Here is a 21,438-nt window from a genome sequence, read left to right as displayed (position 1 = left end):
TTTGGGTGTTTCTGATGGAATATAGAATGACAATGTCTGGGTATTTTTGATGATAAAATAACAACTTGTTAGTTCCGACGAAGGTCCAGATTTTCAAAAATTGAATTTTATCTTTATATATTTAACCCTCAGAATGATTCATTTTCATATTCTAAGTGTTTGTTTTTGTTTTCTGAATTTCGCGCAAAGTTACAGGAGGGCTATCGGCCTTCCGTCTAGTCTTACACTACTAAATTAGAGACGGCTTGGGTTACTTTTTTACCAATGGCTGAAAGGGCGAGCATGTTTGGTGCGACGGAGAATCGAACCCGCGACCCTCACATTAAAAGTCGAACGCCTTAACCCACCTGGCCATACCGGTCACCATATTCTGCGAAGAAATTTATTGATTGCTTTTATTGTGGTCTATTTGAATTATCGTAAAAGTTCACTCCTCTAAATATTACAGTATACGATTAACAAATAAATGGAGTTAAAATATAATAATAATGTACTTGTAATTAATACTTAGTTCTGATTCAAATACAACAGATAATAATTACACATCACTTTAACATGATAGAATATTTTGAGACAACACGGGACTTATTGGTCCATCTTGGCTGTCCCATTCTCTATACCAAACTCAAGTAACATAAAAAAAATTCCTAAATCCAGCCCTTATCATTCATATACTTATAAAGCTTTCTCTTAAATTATATTAAATTTAGCGAAGTGCTTCTACATCAGGCCCGGCATGGCCATGTGGGTTAAGACGTTCGACTGGTAATCTGAGGGTCGCGGGCTCGAATCGCCGTCGCACCAAACATACTCGCCCTTTCAGTCGTGGGGGCGTTACCATGTCACGGTCAATCCCACTATTCGTTGGTAAAAGAGTAGCCCATGAGTTGGCGGTAAATGGTCATGACTAGCTGCCTTCCTCTAGTCTTAAACTACTAAATTAGAGACGACAAGCGCAGTTAGCCCTCGTGTAGCTTTGCGCAAAATTCAAAACAAACAAACAAGTTTCTACGTCATCTAAAGGCAACCCATTCAAAAGCCAACAACCCTCTTAGAAAAACAAAACTGTCTTAGTTATAGGTGACCCTCACACTGCCAAAATTTATATTTTTGTCCCCTGTTCCCACTCTTCACACTGTTAAGTGTAGAAAGATATGATGTATCGACATTAGTAATTCTTTATACCATCTTACTCCCGTTATTTTATGATAATGACAAGACAACCATTAACTCTCGAATTCATAGCCCAAGCACGTTTATCATTTGGCCACGCCTATTCCGTCATAGGTTAAAATAATCTTTATTTTATACACCAATGAAACATTTTGGAAATAAAAAAAAATGATATGGATATGTTCATACTCACATCTGTGGGTGCTTCGTGTTTCAAACATTCATAACGGCTCCAGTTCCCTGTTAAAATTTTAAATACGTTAACTTAAATAATTATCCGTACAATATTCTACACACACTTTATGATATGGAAATCACATTAATAATGCATTGCTTTCATTAAGCCTAATCTTCTTTTATATGGCTTGTATGTTACTACTAACTTCGTCCGAAGTCGATTTCAAGTTTAACTAGCTATGTTTTATTTACTTAGGTTAAGTGCCTGTCTGTTCTTGACTTGTTCCTGTTTTTCATATATATATATTAAATACGTTAGTTCTCGGCCTATGTTTGACCTGTATGTTTTATTTAATTACATTAATTATCTGTCTATGTTTGACCTGTATGTTTTATTTAAATAAGTTAGTCGTCTGTTTGTACTTTTTCTGTATACTTAAGTATATTACTTATGCTATATTAAGTTATGTCAGTTTTTATTAGCATTTATTACGTTATAAATGAAATTTTTGTCACACTTACACATTGTGATGTGCTTTATAAATTCTGTAAATGTATCTATTTATTTTATACCAGAGACATTATTATGGTTATTTTGATTCTTGTTATTTTCGATGTTTTTATTTTGGAATATACAGCTTTGGTAAGTAATAAACAGATACGAATCAATACAGTTTTTAAAATCTTACATAGCAAAGATATTACTAACAGTTCTAATGTGAGCTTAAATAGACCTACATAATAAGAAAACGCCAACACTAAAAGTCCTAATCGATCTACGTTATTACTGCAATAAATGACGTAACTAAAAGCCATCACTTTGATACCTTACTTCTTTAAAATAGGCCTAAAAATAATGCAAGTTCATGAGCTTACCACAAAAGAAGTTCCTTACGATGAGAGCTCTTGCTGTCTATTAGAAAAGAAAAAAAAATGATGTTTTAACTTCATCAGTTGTTTGTACAAACATTTGTAATTCGGGGCAGAGTTAAATTACAAAAAAAAATTGACTGAAAAATTAATAAGAGCACTTTTTTGGACTGAACAGTAAGAACATTGAATCATGTAGAGTCTTTTTAGGGTTAGTTCCTGTTTTTAACAAATTATTTATTTTGCGACAATTTTAAATTTGTAATCAAATTATTTATTTTGCGACAATTTTAAATTTGTAATCAAATTATTTATTTTGCGACAATTTTAAATTTGTATTCAAATTATTTATTTTGCGACAATTTTAAATTTGTATTCAAATTATTTATTTTGCAATTGTTTTAACTTTGCACGTATTTTAATTTTATATATTTAGTTCTGTTACATTCTAAAGAGAAACATCATGAGTATTCCCTATCCTGACATAAAACCGTATAGAATGTCGACAAGAGCTGAAGATCAACAGTGTGTGCGCATAATTCTGTTATTCAATGATGTCCTGGTTTATGTCCAAGTGGCATTAGCAGAATAAGTCCTGAATGTTGTTACATGTCAGCACTTGCTTACGTCTGACGTCTTAATACGTCATATAGGTCTAAGCATTTTTATTGGATCTATGACAAACTGTAGACAACCCAGAATCTCAGTTTAAGGGTTATATTTATCCTTAAGAATTTGAGATAAAAATATTCAATAAACAAAATTACATTTTCATGGACTTCTTAAAGCATTGATAGTCTGGCTGGATAGGGGATTATGTATCCTTTTATCCAATACACATAATAGATCACAAGATCCTGTAATATCAGTAACAAAAGATAAACGATATTCACTTCAATATACAGAGAAATATCTGTTTAATCATTTAGAAAACTAAAATTTTCAATCAGAATTTTTATACCTCAAACCAGACCTAAAACACACTTCCATTTCTTACATCGATTATTCATTGTGTCAGTTTATATTAAACACGTTTTTATGTAAGACGATGTCAGAGGAATTATTGGTTATGTTACTTCTCAACTAACGCCTCACAGTTTCTCTTGTGTGCATTATAGTGTCATTAGAATAACTGGTAGCATTGTTTCGTCTTATGTTATATATATCTTTGTTCAGTGTAAGACAGAGCAAAGCACTGATTATGTGTTGTTTGTCTTATGTTAAATAGTGCAATTAGAGACACTGATTGTGTATTGTTTGGTCTTTGTTGTGTTTCTCAAAACGTTTTGTTGATTTGTCAAGAATAAAATTATATTTTTATTGGACATAAATAGTGAACATGTTTAGCATTCAACTCTAGTAACTTTCACCAACAAACAACTGAGTAGGTTCCAACACAACAATAATTACCTTGCATTCCCCAACAGTTATTGGCTTTTACCAACAAAAACTGATTAGATTCCAACACAACAATAATTACTTTGCATTCCCCAACAGTTATTGGCTTTCAGCAACAAACAACTGCTTAGATTCCAAAACAACAATAATTATTTTGCATTCCCCAACAGTTATTGGCTTTCAGCAACAAACAACTGATTAGATTCCAACACAACAATAATTACTTTGCATTCCCCAAAAGTTATTGGCTTTCAGCAACAAACAACTGAGTAGGTTCCAACACAACAATAATTACTTTGCATTCCCCAACAGTTATTGGCTTTCAGCAACAAACAACTGAGTAGGTTCCAACACAACAATAATTACCTTGCATTCCCCAACAGTTATTGGCTTTCAGCAACAAACAACTGAGTAGGTTCCAACACAACAATAATTACCTTGCATTTCCCAACAGTTATTGGCTTTCAGCAACAAACAACTGAGTAGGTTCCAACACAACAATAATTACCTTGCACTCTCCAACAGTTATTGGCTTTCAGCAACAAACAACTGAGTAGGTTCCAACACAACAATAATTACCTTGCACTCTCCAACAGTTATCGGCTTTCACCAACAAACAACTGAGTAGGTTCCAACACAACAATAATTACCTTGCACTCTCCAACAGTTATTGGCTTTCAGCAACAAACAACTGAGTAGGTTCCAACACAACAATAATTACTTTGCATTCCCCAAAAGTTATTGGCTTTCAGCAACAAACAACTGAGTAGGTTCCAACACAACAATAATTACTTTGCATTCCCCAACAGTTATTGGCTTTCAGCAACAAACAACTGAGTAGGTTCCAACACAACAATAATTACCTTGCATTCCCCAACAGTTATTGGCTTTCAGCAACAAACAACTGAGTTGGTTCCAACACAACAATAATTACCTTGCATTCCCCAACAGTTATTGGCTTTCAGCAACAAACAACTGAGTAGGTTCCAACACAACAATAATTACCTTGCATTTCCCAACAGTTATTGGCTTTCAGCAACAAACAACTGAGTAGGTTCCAACACAACAATAATTACCTTGCACTCTCCAACAGTTATTGGCTTTCAGCAACAAACAACTGAGTAGGTTCCAACACAACAATAATTACTTTGCATTCTTCAACAGTTATTGGCTTTCACCAACAAACAACTGAGTAGGTTCCATACAACAATAATTACCTTGCATTCTTCAACTCATAATCTTCATCAAAAAGCTCGAAACAATCAAGAACTTCTTGAATGTTTAATATTAATTTTAATCAACAATAATAATACAATTTATTAATATATCTTTGATAGTTAGCATATTGAAAGTATACGATCTCCTTTGAGGCCATAAATCTAGAACTGATTGTTGTGCTACAGTATAGTTTCGAATTCTTTTGTCTTTCGTTAAATGGCGAATTATTTTTTCTAATCTTTATTTTCAGCAATAATACCACACGAACTAAAGTATCAATGAAGAAACCTGAAGTTTTATTAAAAAAATTATCATAATATGCTGCTATTTCAGGAGCATGTTTTGTTGAACATTAGTTGTATTGTAACGATATTTGATACATAACTTACCAGAACAACCGGCGTGACTTTCATTGTAGTTGGTGTTACTGCGTTTTGGCATTCCTAAAGTAAAAATAAACGTTTAACATTTCGAAAATAATACAGAAAATCTACACCAACACAATGGTGTTTATATTGCTTTCCACGGCGTGAGTGTTATCACATAAATTCAAAATGTGTTATGCTGTTATTTAAAATAACACCAGATAAGACAGAAAGACAATGGCATGATCGTTAACCCTCAAGTTCAAAAGTGCTTTACTAAAGACTACAGAAAATAGATAAGACCAACATTGTGAGAGTTGACACGTAAATTCAAAATTGCTATATTAAGGGTTATAAAACTTCGGATGAGACTAAAGTCTATCTAAGTATTTATCCTACACGTCATACCTCAGATGAGTCACATGACTCTATTCAGTATTATCAAAATTCTAAAAGACAAGCGTGCGAATATATGAGCTTTGTTCCATGGCTAAATACAAGAACAATATATATCATTTCACAACCTATTTTCAATTTTACAGAGCATGCGTAAATCAGCCAGTACTGTACGAGAATCGCTTCATTCACGTGAACCACCACGTGTTTTAAAACCTTAATAATTATATTAAAACTGATAGATTATGCTTTATGTATTATTAATTGTGCAAAACTGAAACTCACCTGCACGTAATATGGTAAGCTGTCTTTCTTAGTTACTCCATTAGTGTTTTCTATTATACAAGATGCCCACTGAAAGAAGTTCAAATTAAAGTAAAAAATTTTGCAAGCACTTTACATAACTATTGTGATTACTATTGTGGTTAGTATTGTGATTAACATAAGTGCCTACTATATGCTAGTGGTAACAAATAGTTTCAGTTTTATATTTAACTTAATGGCTCACCCTGGGAATATACATAAACATTTCATTCAATTTCTAATATAACATCTCCTATACACAAACATATGTACAGGAATTTGTTTTATATACTGGATCCACAGACAAGTGACTGGTTTGGTTTGTTTTGAAGTTCGCGCAAAGCTACACGAGGGCTACTTGCGATAGCCGTCCATAATTTAACAGTAAAAAACTAGAGGGAAGACAGTTAGTCATCACCACCAATTTGGGCTACTCTTTTACCAATAAATAGTGAAATTGACCGTCACTTATAACCTCCCCCACAGCGGAAAGGGCGAGCATGTTTGGTGTGACGGGGTTACGAACCCGCGACTCTCGGATTACGTGTCGAGTGCCTTAACCACCTGACCTGACAAGTGACTGCAAACCGCCTCAAGATCTGATGGGATCCTCCCCAGTGACACAGCGGCATGTCTAAGGAGTTATACTGCTATAAACCGAATTTCGATACCAGTGGTGGGCAGAACACATATAGCCCTCCTTTGAGTAGCTTTGTGCCTAATAACAAAGGAAACAAGCAAACATTCGTGATCAGTTAAATATGAAATTTTCTAAAATATATTTCATATAGAATTCACACTTAAACCCGAACAACACCCTTTGGGTTTAGGTTTACGTTAAATGTTAAAACTATCTGTCCACCATATTTTCAGTCTACAACATGTTGCTTTTAAGACACAAGGGGTGTTCTACTCAAGTATAAACTATAGGGTGGAAATAATTAATTGTATTTTTTAGCATAATTCTACAAAAGGGATCATCTCTGCTGTGTTCATCTCAAGGCTCTAACTACAAATTGAGACATATGATTCAACCTTTGCCCATAAATCTCACGAGTGGAGTTGATTTAAGCCTTGCTTTTAAAGAGACACCGCTCCTGTTTAAAATTAAGTGTTGTTCCAACTCCATTATGATTGAAACTTGAATTAACAACATAAAAGTAACTGAAGGACAAAGTGTAACCCCACATTGCTCTGTATGGGGCAAGGTCCTATTTCTTTAGATTCCCTCTAAAACCCAGTCTAGCCTATTTGTTAGCACACCCAAAACCTGAACCTGTGGGTTTTTGATTCGCGTCCCTTTGCGACGAGAAAAGCGTTCCACATTTAGAATCACAGGAGGGACGATTAGTTCGTATTATTCTTCCCGACAAGTAGATAATGTCTTCCCTCTCGTATGTCATTTTAAAATTGGGAACGACTGTGCATCCGCATTTCTAGTGTAGCTAAAAAACAACAAAACATCAAGATGTTATTCTTATAGCTCTTAAGGGTTTGTAGAATATGGTTGCTTTGAACGTCCTCAATTAATTATTGATTAGTTGGTTTAAAGAACATCAAACTGTAAAAAAAAGTCATTTGATCAGTGACGTATATTATTACACACTTTCCAAAACTCTTATTGGCAACTTTATAAAATACACAAGTCTACAATTAGTAGAAGCAACTAAAATCCCTTTAATATAATTTTCACAGCTCACTAGGCTCTGAAACTTTGCTCACACCATCCTGAAAGTTCTACACATAGACCAACTAAATATCTAGAACATTCATTAACTCACTAACAAATCGCTTGACTTCCTTGAATCTAAACTAACAAGAAAACCAACCTAAAGATAGTAACTATCTCTACACCGGGCTTTTCTTAGCTATTTTTAGATATTCTGTTTTGACATAGTGACTCGATTTTAATCTTTGAGTGACAATGAAGTTGAGTTTCACCTGACTTGTTTTGATTATTGTCCGTGAATCTGGATCAGAGCAAATAACATCAACAATTTCATCCGTATCAACTCCAGGAAACGCTTTCTTCGTACATCCATCTAATATTGTCAGCTCCTGAAAAAACGAACAAAAGAGACAAATAAGTTTCAGCAACGTATGTGTTGATTAAGATAGTTAGTTATCTCGTGTTACAAATCTTTGCCACGTTTTTTTTAATTATAATTTATCTTAACGATATAATGATAATATTGAAAGTTATAAACAAAGATGAAGTTGCTTCTGTTTCCAGGATTTCTAAAGTAAACCTACCCACGAATGAATGAAATTTGTAAAACTTGGATTTGTTCAAATTTTCTGGATGTAAGAGGTTGTTGTTATTTTGGCTGTGCAATCAAACAAAAGACTCGTGTCGATAAGTTAACTTATATCTTGTTGTTTGTTTGTTTTTTGAATTTCGCACAAAGCTACTCGAGGACTATCTGTGCTAGCCGTCCCTAATTTAGAAGTGTAAGACTAAAGGGAAGGCAGCTAGTCATCACCACCCACCGCCAACTCTTAGGCTACTCTTTTTACCAACGAATAGTGAATTGACCGTAACATTATAACGCCCCTACGGCTGAAAGGGCGAGCATGTTTGGCGCGACAGGGATGCGAACCCGCGGCCCTCAGATTACGAGTCGCACGCCTTAACACGCTTGGCCATGCTGGGCCTATATCTACTTCTAACTGAAACTTCCCTGTGTTCTGTGCCCGGTTTATATGTTACAAGTATGTTATATATACGGCCCACGAGCGTGTGAGAACGGTTAGAGTGTTTTTGGATTTAAACACGTTTAGAATTCTAAATGTTGACGTAAATACTGAACGTATCTTAATGTGTAACGTGTTTCTCATTATTTTTCGAATTTTATATTTGACTTTGAAACTTTGTTTGTCATTGACAGAACAGATAAAAACGAGTGGGCATTTTGAAACGGTCTGTGATTTCTTTGGTAGGATCTATTTTATTTGTTAAAAACATCTCTTGTGATAGAGTGTAAGAAATTAAAGAGATAACCATACTTTGAAATATGCTATGATTTTTATCAAATAGCTGAGTGAAAAGAGATGTAGTGAGAATAGCTGTTAAACACTGTGTTTATAAGATTTTATAACAAGGTTATGTCTGTGGGAATCTGTATGGAACTATTGAAACGAATTAATAAATCACTGAATGTTTTATTACGGTAAAGAGATTGTCTAAAAAAAACTAAGTTATTCTTTCTTCTACCTCACATGCAAAGTTTATATATACACTACTGGTCAAAATCTTAAGGCCAATGAACACAAAGAAAAAATATGCATTTTGCGTTATTAGACTCAACCGCTTATTTGAGTAGGGCTTCGAAAGATGAAAATAAGAAAAGGGAAAAAAAACAACATATTAAAGCATTTAATAGGGAAAATGTGAACATTATAAACTTAGCCTAAATACTAGCTGGTCAAAAGTTTAAGACAATACTGAAACGAAGCGTTAATCGGTAAATACGTAACGAAATTTACTCATTTGTGTTCAAGCATTTGGTAAAAACATGGCAAAGGCTAAAAAGTTGATAGAGTTTGAACGTGGTTGAATTGTCGAGCTGTAAAAGCAAGGTCTCTCTCACGTGCCATCGCTGGTGAGATTGGGCGTAGTAAAACTGCTGTTGCAAATTTCGTAAAGACCCTGAGTTATATGGAACGAGAATTTCAAGTGGTCAGCCCAAGAAAATTTCGCCGACGTTGAGCAGGAGGATTCGACGAGTTGTCCGGCAAGACACCAGCCGATTGTCGAACCAGATTAAGGCCCTTACGGACGCAGAATGCAGCTCAAGAACAATAAGACGGCATCTACGAGAGAAAGGCTTTAAAAACTGTAAACATCTTCAAAGAGCTCTTTCCACACCACGAAACAGCTCCATTAAACTTTGCTGAGAAGCACCAAACATGGGAAGTAGAAAATTGGAAGAAGGTTTTGCTCTCTGATGAGAAAAAAATTAACCTGGATGGTCCAGATGGCTTCCAACTTTACTAGCACGATAAAAATATCCCACCGAAGACATTTTCTACACGATACAGTGGAGGAGATTCCATCGTGATCTGGGGTGCTTTCTCCTTCCATAGAACAATGGAGCTTCAGGTTATAAAGGGGCGTCAAACAGCAGTTGGTTACATTGGCATGTTGGAGAGAGAATCTTTATTGACTGAAGGCCCTCGCTTGTGTGGAAATGACTGGATCTTTCAGCAGGACAAAGGAATTTTTCATGGCGAATAACGTGATTCTTTCATACCATCTAGCGTGTTCGACCGAACTGAGCCCCATTGAAAATGTTTGGGGATGGATGGCAAGGAAATCTATAGAAATGGACGTCAATTCCAAACAGTGCATGATCTTCTTAAAGCCATCTTCACCACTTAGAATAACATTCCAGCCAGCCTTCTGCAAACGCTTATATCGACCATGCCAAAGCAAATGTTTGAAGTTATTGGCAATGACGGCCGTGCAACTCACTACTGAGACCTCTTGTGGAGCATTTCCTACCCCGTTTAGGACTTCTTTTTGGTATGGTCTTAAACTTTTGACCAGCTAGTATTTAGGCTAATTTCATAGTGTTCACGTTTTCCCTATTAATTGCTAAAAAAGTGTTTTATTTTTATTTCCCTTTTCTTATTTTCATCTTTCGAAGTTCTACTTAAATAAGTGGTTGAGTCTAACACCGCAAAATGCATATTTTTTCTTTATGTTCATTGGCCTTAAGATTTTGGCCAGCAGTGTATATATATATATGTGTGTGCTGTGCGTTTGAATATTCGTTTTCCACCTGATGAATCAGTATTGAAGAAATTATCTTAGTGCACATACCTTTGAAGATGCCCTCTGGCGGATACAGTCGTAACGAGCTTTGTTATCTAAAAGTACGTAAAAATATATCACATTAGAGAAATTAAATTTCAAGTGTAAACTAAGTATGTTTGTTTCATAGTAACATAGTTTTCTACTTCGAGTTTCAGTGAAATGAAATCTATTACTGTAAATAAACTTCACTTTTCTTAGTTTACAAACACGACCAGAAACTCGCTGGATTTAATCAAAACTATTCTTCTTAACCTGTAATATTTAAATATCTTACTGCAGTTCTATAACAATGTAAACATTTGAAACTTACCACATAGAAACGTTTGAAGTTGTTTTCCTTTATCTTCGAGCTACAGAATAAAATGAAGATATTTTACATGCCACAAAACCTAATAATAGCATAGTTCGCTTACTTACAAAAATATTATTCGACCATATTGTTTAAAACAGATAAATGTTTGATCCTCATTCAAAAGACGTTGAATATTAATGTGAAATAAATCCACATAACTTATCGGAATTTTAATACCAACCAAAGATGAGTAGAATCAAACGGTAATGTTGTATTTCTAAAATTAAATAGGTGGAATGAAACAATAATGTTTAATTTCTAAAATTAAATAGGTAGAATAAAAGAGTAATGTTTTATTTCTAAAATTAAATAGGTGGAATGAAACAATAATGTTTTATTTCTACAATCAAATAGGTAGAATGAAACAATAATGTTTTATTTCTAAAATTAAATAGGTAGAATAAAGCAATAATGTTTTATTTCTAAAATTAAATAGGTAGAATGAAACAATAATGTTTAATTTCTAAAATTAAATAGGTAGAATAAAACAATAATGTTTAATTTCTGAAATTAAACAGATAGAATGAAACAATAATGTTTTATTTCTGAAATTTAATAGATAGAATAAAACGATAATGTTTAATTTCTAAAATTAAATAGGTAGAATGAAACAATAATGTTTAATTTCTAAAATCAAATAGATAGAATGAAACAATAATGTTTAATTTCTAAAATCAAATAGGTAGAATGAAACAATAATGTTTTATTTCTAAAATTAAATAGGTAGAATGAAACAATAATGTTTAATTTCTAAAATTAAATAGGTAGAATAAAACAATAATGTTTTATTTCTAAAATTAAATAGGTAGAATAAAACAATAATGTTTTATTTTTAAAATTAAATTGGTAAAATAAAACAATAATGTTTTATTTCTAAAATCAAATAGGTAGAATAAAACAATAATGTTTTACTTCTAAAATTAAATAGATGAAATGAAACAAATAATATTTTATTTCTAACATTAAGCTGGTAGAATATTTATTTCTAAAATTAAACAGGTAGAATGAAACAATAATGTTTAATTTCTAAAATTAAATAAGTAGAATAAAACAATAATGTTTAATTTCTGAAATTAAACAGATAAAATGAAAAATAATTTTTACTTCTAAAATTAAATAGTTAGAATATTTATTTCTATAATTAAACAGGTGGAATAAAACAATAATGTTTTATTTCTAAAATTAATTTGGTAGAATGATATAATAACGTTGTAATTCTAAAGTCCTTGATCATTAAAAAGGGACAGTGTAACATGTAAAAACACAGAACGAGATAGGTAGGTGAGAGAAGGAAGTATGGGTAATTGGAGTAAGAAGGACAGGTAAGTGGATGGATGAAAGAATGAGGGGTAACTGGATAAACTGATGTGTGGGTGGATTATTTGACAGATTGATGTTTGAATGGGTGGATGGAAGAAGGACAGATGAATAGTTAAATTGATGAAAGAAAAATAAGTGAATGGGTGTATGGATTAACAGAAGAAGGAGGGGTGAATGAATAATTTCATGGATCAATGAAGAAAGAATTATCGGATAATACGGAAATTACATGATTTAAACGAACACAAAAAGCCTAGATATTTTATACTGTTTGTTGTTTCAACGTCAGACTCACCCGCGCTTCTTGGATACGTTTCTTGGCGATCAATGAAGATGAAACACGGTGGCATTCCTAGAGGAACAATATGTATTGTTTACAAGGATTACGCATTCCTAGAGGAACAATATGTATTGTTTACAAGGATTACGCATTCCTAGAGGAACAATATGTATCATTTACAAGGGTCATACATTCCTAGAGGAACAATATGTATCATTTACAAGGATTACACATTCCTAGAGGAACAATATGTATCATTTACAAGGGTCATACATTCCTAGAGGAACAATATGTATCATTTACAAGGATTACACATTCCTAGAGGAACAATATGTATCATTGACAAGGGTCATACATTCCTAGAGGAACAATATGTATCGTTTACAAGGGTCATACATTCCTAGAGGAATAACATGTATCGTTTACAAGGGTTACACATTCCTAGAGGAACAACATGTATCGTTTACAAGGATTGCACATTCCTAGAGGAACAATATGTATCATTTACAAGGGTCATACATTCCTAGAGGAACAATATGTATCATTTACAAGGGTCATACATTCCTAGAGGAACAATATGTATTGTTTACAAGGATTACGCATTCCTAGAGGAACAATATGTATCATTTACAAGGGTCATACATTCCTAGAGGAACAATATGTATTGTTTACAAGGGTCATACATTCCTAGAGGAACAATATGTATCATTTACAAGGATTACACATTCCTAGAGGAACAATATGTATCATTTACAAGGGTCATACATTCCTAGAGGAACAATATGTATCATTTACAAGGATTACACATTCCTAGAGGAACAATATGTATCATTGACAAGGGTCATACATTCCTAGAGGAACAATATGTATCGTTTACAAGGGTCATACATTCCTAGAGGAATAACATGTATCGTTTACAAGGGTTACACATTCCTAGAGGAACAACATGTATCGTTTACAAGGATTGCACATTCCTAGAGGAACAATATGTATCATTTACAAGGGTCATACATTCCTAGAGGAACAATATGTATCATTTACAAGGGTCATACATTCCTAGAGGAACAATATGTATCATTTACAAGGATTACACATTCCTAGAGGAACAATATGTATCGTTTACAAGGGTCATACATTCCTAGAGGAATAACATGTATCGTTTACAAGGGTTACACATTCCTAGAGGAACAACATGTATCGTTTACAAGGATTGCACATTCCTAGAGGAACAATATGTATCATTTACAAGGGTCATACATTCCTAGACGAACAATATGTATCATTTACAAGGGTCATACATTCCTAGAGGAACAATATGTATCATTTACAAGGGTCATACATTTCTAGAGGAACAATATGTATCGTTTACAAGGATTACACATTCCTAGAGGAACAATATGTATCATTTACAAGGGTCATACATTCCTAGAGGAACAATATGTATCGTTTACAAGGATTACACATTCCTAGAGGAACAATATGTATCGTTTACAAGGGTCATACATTCCTAGAGGAACAATATGTATCATTTACAAGGATTACACATTCCTAGAGGAACAATATGTATCATTGACAAGAGTCATACATTCCTAGAGGAACAATATGTATCCTTTACAAGGGTCATACATTCCTAGAGGAACAATATGTATCATTTACAAGGATTACACATTCCTAGAGGAACAATATGTATCATTTACAAGGGTCATACATTCCTAGAGGAACAATATGTATCATTTACAAGGGTCATACATTCCTAGAGGAACAATATGTATCATTTACAAGGGTCATACATTCCTAGAGGAACAATATGTATCATTTACAAGGATTACACATTCCCAGAGGAACAATATGTATCATTTACAAGGGTCATACATTCCTAGAGGAACAATATGTATCATTTACAAGGGTCATACATTCCTAGAGGAACAATATGTATCGTTTACAAGGGTTACGCAGTCCCAGAGAAACATGTATCGTTTAGAATAATAAATAAAGGAAACAGAAGTTTTGTGTATGCTAATATAGAACAGTAATAAATTCGTAACTTACCGGTATGAAAGAAAGGGGACCTTTTCTTCCTCGAGTGTCTTTTGTATTATTCTTCATACAGAGACCCCACTGCGTGAAAATAAAAAAAGAAACACTTAAATTTCACAATTTCTTCTGTAAACACAATCTAGCTCGTCCTATATACGTGTATTTAAATATAACCCTTAGTTAAACTAGAAAAGTAACATATTGTTTGTTTGTTTTTAAATTTCGCGCAAAGCTACACGAGAGCTATCTGTGTTAGCCGTCCCTAATTTAGCAGTGTAAGACTAGAGAGAAGGCAGCTAGTCATCACTACCCACCGCCAACTCTTGGACTACTCTTTTACCAACGAATAGTGGGATTGAACGTAACATTATAACGCCCCCACGGCTGAAAGGGTGAGCATGTTTGGTGCGATGTGAATTTGAACCCACGACCCTGAGATTATGAGTTGAACGCCCTAACCACCTGGCCATGCCGGGCCGGCTAGTGCATGTAATTTAAGTATGTTTGTTAATTTTACTCTATGTATTCTTTGCTCCTTTACCTTGAATGTCAAATACCTAATGTTAAAAAATATCAGGTTAATGGTTATTTGTGAGCGCAGATTATAATCGTAAACTCAAGATTAATTCATCTGTTATTAGAGTTCCTAATGGACCACATTTTCGCGTGTGTGGTCAGATTACGCATGGAAATTCAAGTCAGATTCGCCAGCTAGTTTCAAATGTACCATCTATCCGTGTACAAAATCAAGTTATATATTAAAATTGTACAGCTTTTCGCTTCAAATTCTTACCTCACCAGAGCTCTCTACAACTGACGGATCTGAATCATCACATAAGACGCTGAAAAATTCGTCTGCGCTGACGTCTGGGAACGCTCTTTGGCGACATTTATCCATGAGTTCTAATTTCTGAAATCAAAAAATAAAGTTAATTGCGTAATAAAACGAGTGTTTCGCTGGCTATATCATAATAACAACATGGAAAATTTAATTTCGTTTGTAACCATGGTAACAAGGCTATCGAATAAATACACTAGTTGTGCCATAACATTTGTTTAATTTTTAGTGTTTTTAAACTACCAAAAATTTTATAAAATCAATAATAATTTTTAGAGTGTACATTATTTAAACTACTTGATTGTTTTTAAACAGCTTTGTAAGCTTTTAAACGCTGTAGAGAAATTAGAGCTTTACCTCTAATGGAGAATTACTTCTGATACAGTCGTATCGTGCTTTGTTACCTGTAAAGAGAGACAACAATAACTCACTTCTCATAGAACGTTTTACTAAGTTACGAAATCACAAATATAGTCGTTTCATGATGACAGCCTCCTGCTAGTACAGCGGTAAGTGTACGGATTTACAACGCTAAAATCAGGGGTTCGATTCCCCTCGGTGGACTCAGCAGATATCCCGATGTGGTTTGTCCATTAGAAAAACACACACAAACACATGATTATAACTAACGTCGTTACATATTAAAGAAACGTTTGAGGTAAATAAATGCCTAACGTGAACTTTGAAATATTAGCTTTATTAATTTTTTCTTTTTTAATGTGTAGCTTAGACACAATTTTTAGTAATGTTACATTTTTCAACGAATGTTTAACATTCGACAGCACTTGAAACAATCAACCAGTGTTTATGTGTTCCGTTAGTAAGGGAAAATATATTCTTTCTTTAATGTTACTACTCTTAAGAGTAGTAGTTAGAACGTTTTATATACCTAGTTTTATTATGCCTTTACTACAGTGATTATTGTATATTGTTTGCTTAATATATGTATTTAGGACTAACCTAAATTATATGTTTGTCGTACCTTTTGATATATTATTGCGTTTTGTTTGTTTCTTTTTGAATTTCGCTACAAGAGGGCTATCTGCACTAGCCGTCCCTAATTTAACAGTATAAGGCTAGAGGGAAGCAGCTAGTCATTACCACCCATCGCCAACCCTCTTGGGTTATTCTTTTACCAACGAATAGTGGGATTGATCGCAAATTTACAACACCACTACGGCGACGAGCATGTTCATTGTGATAGGGATTCGAACTCGTGACCATCAGATTACGAGTCAAGCGCCATAACCAAATGGCCACGCCAAGCCTATTGTTGGGTTTATGGCCAATAACATCGTTATTAGCGAGGGCATACCCAACAGGTGAAACAATTGCGTTAGAATCTTTATACGTAAGAATTTAACAACAGCATATTTAACTGGTTGATTTTGATTTAATTTTTAATATACGTAAGACGTTTCCTCCAATCGAATGCTGATATTAATTTGTTAGATGAAACGTAAACAATATAACGAAGCTAAAAGTAATGTAAGATGTTCAACGTAAAAAAAAACTTGAATAGAACATGTGAACTTTGGTTGTATTTAATCAATTAATGTACAGTATTGCCGACTTAGATTGCTATATTGTTTACTCAGAAGGTAGTGTTTTATGTCAACAATTCTGTTTGGAGAAGTATTTGAACAATGTGTTGACACGTTCCTAAGGGTCCGGCATGGCCAAGCGTGTTAAGGCGTGCGACTCGTAATCTGAGGGTCGCGGGTTCGCATCCCCATCGCGCCATACATGCTCGCCCTTTCAGCCGTGGGGGCGTTATAATGTGACGGCCAATCCCACTATTCGTTGGTAAAAGAGTATCCCAAGAGTTGGTGGTGGGTGGTGATGACTAGCTGCCTTCCCTCTAGTCTTACACTGCTAAATTAGGGACGGCTAGCACAGATAGCCCTCGAGTAGCTTTGTGCGAAATTCAAAACAAACAAGCAAACAAACACGTTTCTAGAATATCTTTTAAAAAACTTTCTGTCAATTCCATTACATGCGTTTGTAATTGTGTTTAATCCTGCACTAAGAAGACGATATATGATGGATTTATTGTAAGCCACCTTAAATAAACTAACTCCAATCTTTAATAAGAGTAGCTTCACAAACTATATTTTTATAAAACACACCTACGATATATCTTGGTCTGTATGTCCTGTAAATGAGAACACTGACTTTTTATACTTGTTGAAAATTTGACCTCGAGTTCATTCGTCACATTGACTAAGAACGTAGTTAGCAGAAGAGTTACCAGATTCAGTTTCTCGAAGTATTCCAGCAACACAGGCTGTAATAACCACATAAGGAAATATACGTGATTTTTCACATCGCTAAAAGAATGAAGGCTGATATTTTAATGAATAGTGAAGTAGGACATACGTAAAATCGTCCACTTAAAAGATGCTGAACAGTTTGGGTGACGTACGCTACCGGTAAGATCTCAGGATACAAAAAATAATAAATTAATAAAAAATCAAACAACTTACTACAGAAATACTGACGCACCCTCTTCCCAAGTCGGGCCAACTGGAAAAGAAAATATTTATTATTATAAGATAACACTTGTCTATTATAAAATACACTCTAAATAACACTTGTGTATTATAAAATACACTCTAAATAACACTTGTGTATTATAAAATACACTCTAAATAACACTTGTGTATTATAAAATACACTCTAAATAACACTTGTGTATTATAAAATACACTCTAAATAACATTTGCATTATAAAATACACTCTAAATAACATTTGCATTATAAAATACACTCTAAATAACACTTGTGTATTATAAAATACACTCTAAATAACATTTGCATTATAAAATACACTCTAAATAACACTTGTGTATTATAAAATACACTGTAAATAACACTTGTGTATTATAAAATACACTGTAAATAACACTTGTGTATTATAAAATGCATTGTAAATAACACTTGTGTATTATAAAATACATTGTAAATGACACTTGTGTATTATAAAATACACTGTAAATAACACTTGTGTATTATAAAATGCATTGTAAATAACACTTGTGTATTATAAAATACATTGTAAATGACACTTGTGTATTATAAAATACATTGTAAATGACACTTGTGTATTATAAAATACACTGTAAATAACACTTGTGTATTATAAAATACACTGTAAATGACACTTGTGTATTATAAAATACACTGTAAATAACACTTGTGTATTATAACATACACTGTAAATAACACTTGTGTATTATAAAATACACTGTAAATAACACTTGTGTATTATAAAATACATTGTAAATGACACTTGTGTATTATAAAATACATTGTAAATGACACTTGTGTATTATAAAATACACTGTAAATAACACTTGTGTATTATAAAATACACTCTAAATAACACTTGTGTATTATAAAATACACTGTAAATAACACTTGTGTATTATAACATACACTGTAAATAACACTTGTGTATTATAAAATACACTGTAAATAACACTTGTGTATTATAAAATACATTGTAAATGACACTTGTGTATTATAAAATACATTGTAAATGACACTTGTGTATTATAAAATACACTGTAAATAACACTTGTGTATTATAAAATACACTGTAAATGACACTTGTGTATTATAAAATACATTGTAAATAACACTTGTGTATTATAAAAATACATTGTAAATAACACTTGTGTATTATAAAATACACTGTAAATAACACTTGTGTATTATAAAATACATTGTAAATAACACTTGTGTATTATAAAATACATTGTAAATAACACTTGTGTATTATAAAATACACTGTAAATAACACTTGTGTATTATAAAATACATTGTAAATAACACTTGTGTATTATAAAATACATTGTAAATAACACTTGTGTATTATAAAATACACTGTAAATGACACTTGTGTATTATAAAATACATAGTAAATAACATTTGTGTATTATAAAATACATAGTAAATAACATTTGTGTATTATAAAATACACTGTAAATAACATTTGTGTATTATAAAATACACTGTAAATAACACTTGTGTATTATAAAATACATTGTAACTAACATTTGTGTGATGGTTTTCTTTAGACACACTATTTGTTTTATCTTTACAGTGAAATGTTCTTAAAAGGGGAGTTTACCATCTAGATATGGAATAAAATGAGCTTGAAGAAACAATATTTATTCTATAACCTCTCTGGTTTTTCATTGATACTGGGTGCACATATTATTTGTGTTTTTCTTCTAACGTTGCTAAACAAAGAACAAAGAAAAACAGCCACTCATTCAGGTCTGCCCCTTTCCCACAAACGTGTAGCAAAGAAACTGTCACTAAAGAAAACTGCTCCAGAGAAGCATTTGGTAAATGATTTATATAATATTTTACAACTGTTGTATGGATCTATTATAACCAATAAGTTTCACACCAGACACCAACTTCGTTTCTGACCTGATCGTATCAGTAAACCGTGAAGAGCTTATGTATCGTGTCATTTCTGACACTATAGCTTCAAGTTTTGTTCAAAAACAGTGCAAGCTATTTCTTCCACCCAGTAAATGTTATTGTTATGCGAGGCTGCTTGCACTGGTCATTATTTTTGTTTACGTAACTAAGACACAACTAATTACATTCCAGTTTGTCTATATTTAGAAAGGCAGTGTTTATACAATGAGGAAAAGAGTTTATAACTTCCAGATTTATGATTAGTGTCCAACATGAAGGTGTTTTTATCTATGTATATATTTTATGTCATTAACTCCTACTTTTATTGTTGAATAAATTTATTTCTATTGGAATTTTAAACAATGTTATAAACTTAGTTGATTGTGGAATTTAAATAATGTGACAAACCTGTTTGTAGACTCGGGGGAAGGAGGGATATTTAAAACGATTGATCATCTGCACATGCTTTTCTAGTTTGCCTCTAAATTCCAACACACTCTGACTGAGCGTTAGGAGTGACACACCTTTTTATTTAGTAAAATCTTTCAAGAGACCATCACAAAAACGTTATTCACATCAGCGCTTGTCGCCATGAAACATGTGCGCTTGATAAAGCACTCACTCAACACTTGTCGCCATAAAACATATGCACTTCATAAAGCACTCAAATTCAGTTCGTCCCCATAAAACATATACACTTGATAAAGCACTCACATCATCACTTGTACTCGTGGAACATAAATATTTGACTTTAGCTGCATTTCAAACTTGTAACCTTACAGTGTTATATCTTCCGTTATTGAACAAAGAGTGTCATTTTCATTACACACGCTGTTTTACAATTCGTATTTCAAATACCTTATGAAACGGCTCGCAAGTTATATTAAAAATATGTTTGGTTTGGTTTTGGCTTGTTTTGAATTTTGAGCAAAGCTACACGAGGGCTATCTGCGATAACAGTCCCTAATTTAGCAGTGTAAGACTAGAGGGAGGCAGTTAATCATCACCAACTACTGGCAACTCTTGGGACACTCTTTTACCAGCGAATAGTGGGATTGACCGTCACATTATAACGCCCTTACGGCTGATGGGCGAGCATGTTTGGTGCGGTCGAGATTCGAACCCGCGACCGTCAGATTACGAGTCGAGTGCCTTAACCATCTGGCCAGGGCAGGGCCACAAACATATGTAAATTAAATATTATTCAAATCTTAAGTACTGTTTCCGGGTGTGTCTTGATTAACTTGGAAATTATAATTTAATGATGTAAATCTCAACTTCCTAACTGCCAACATCTCAATAAAATCAAACTACACATAGAATCAAAGAAGAAGAAAAAAAAATTCATATTGTTATAAATACGTAAAAATATACGAGTAATCTAAGGAAAAATTTTATGTTTCTCAGGCAAGGGAGTCCACGTAACGGATCCCCAGTTTTAACAAATATGAAAAT

The 21,438-nt window shown here is 33.2% G+C and overlaps 1 protein-coding gene across 5 annotated transcripts in view; it reads right to left on the bottom strand.

Moving 5' to 3' along the window:
- The window catches only part of LOC143251225 (uncharacterized), a 66,018-nt gene that overhangs the window by 22,656 nt on the left and 21,924 nt on the right, over positions 1–21,438 (bottom strand). For all 5 annotated transcript variants that reach the window (XM_076502670.1, XM_076502673.1, XM_076502671.1 and 2 more), the window contains 12 exons: positions 18,033–18,072; positions 15,904–15,950; positions 15,502–15,618; positions 14,721–14,789; positions 12,687–12,743; positions 11,030–11,069; positions 10,726–10,772; positions 7,842–7,958; positions 5,883–5,951; positions 5,226–5,279; positions 2,227–2,263; positions 1,367–1,413 (listed from right to left, as the gene is read on the bottom strand). In XM_076502670.1, coding sequence (XP_076358785.1) covers positions 1,367–1,413; positions 2,227–2,263; positions 5,226–5,279; positions 5,883–5,951; positions 7,842–7,958; positions 10,726–10,772; positions 11,030–11,069; positions 12,687–12,743; positions 14,721–14,789; positions 15,502–15,606 — 642 coding nt within the window. In that variant the 5' untranslated portion in view covers positions 15,607–15,618; positions 15,904–15,950; positions 18,033–18,072. The remainder of the gene's footprint in view (positions 1–1,366; positions 1,414–2,226; positions 2,264–5,225; positions 5,280–5,882; positions 5,952–7,841; positions 7,959–10,725; positions 10,773–11,029; positions 11,070–12,686; positions 12,744–14,720; positions 14,790–15,501; positions 15,619–15,903; positions 15,951–18,032; positions 18,073–21,438) is intronic.

This window comes from Tachypleus tridentatus, chromosome 5 (assembly GCF_004210375.1).
Source record: "Tachypleus tridentatus isolate NWPU-2018 chromosome 5, ASM421037v1, whole genome shotgun sequence".
In the NCBI taxonomy this organism is placed as follows: domain Eukaryota; kingdom Metazoa; phylum Arthropoda; class Merostomata; order Xiphosura; family Limulidae; genus Tachypleus; species Tachypleus tridentatus.
This window is presented reverse-complemented; position numbering and strand designations above follow the sequence as displayed.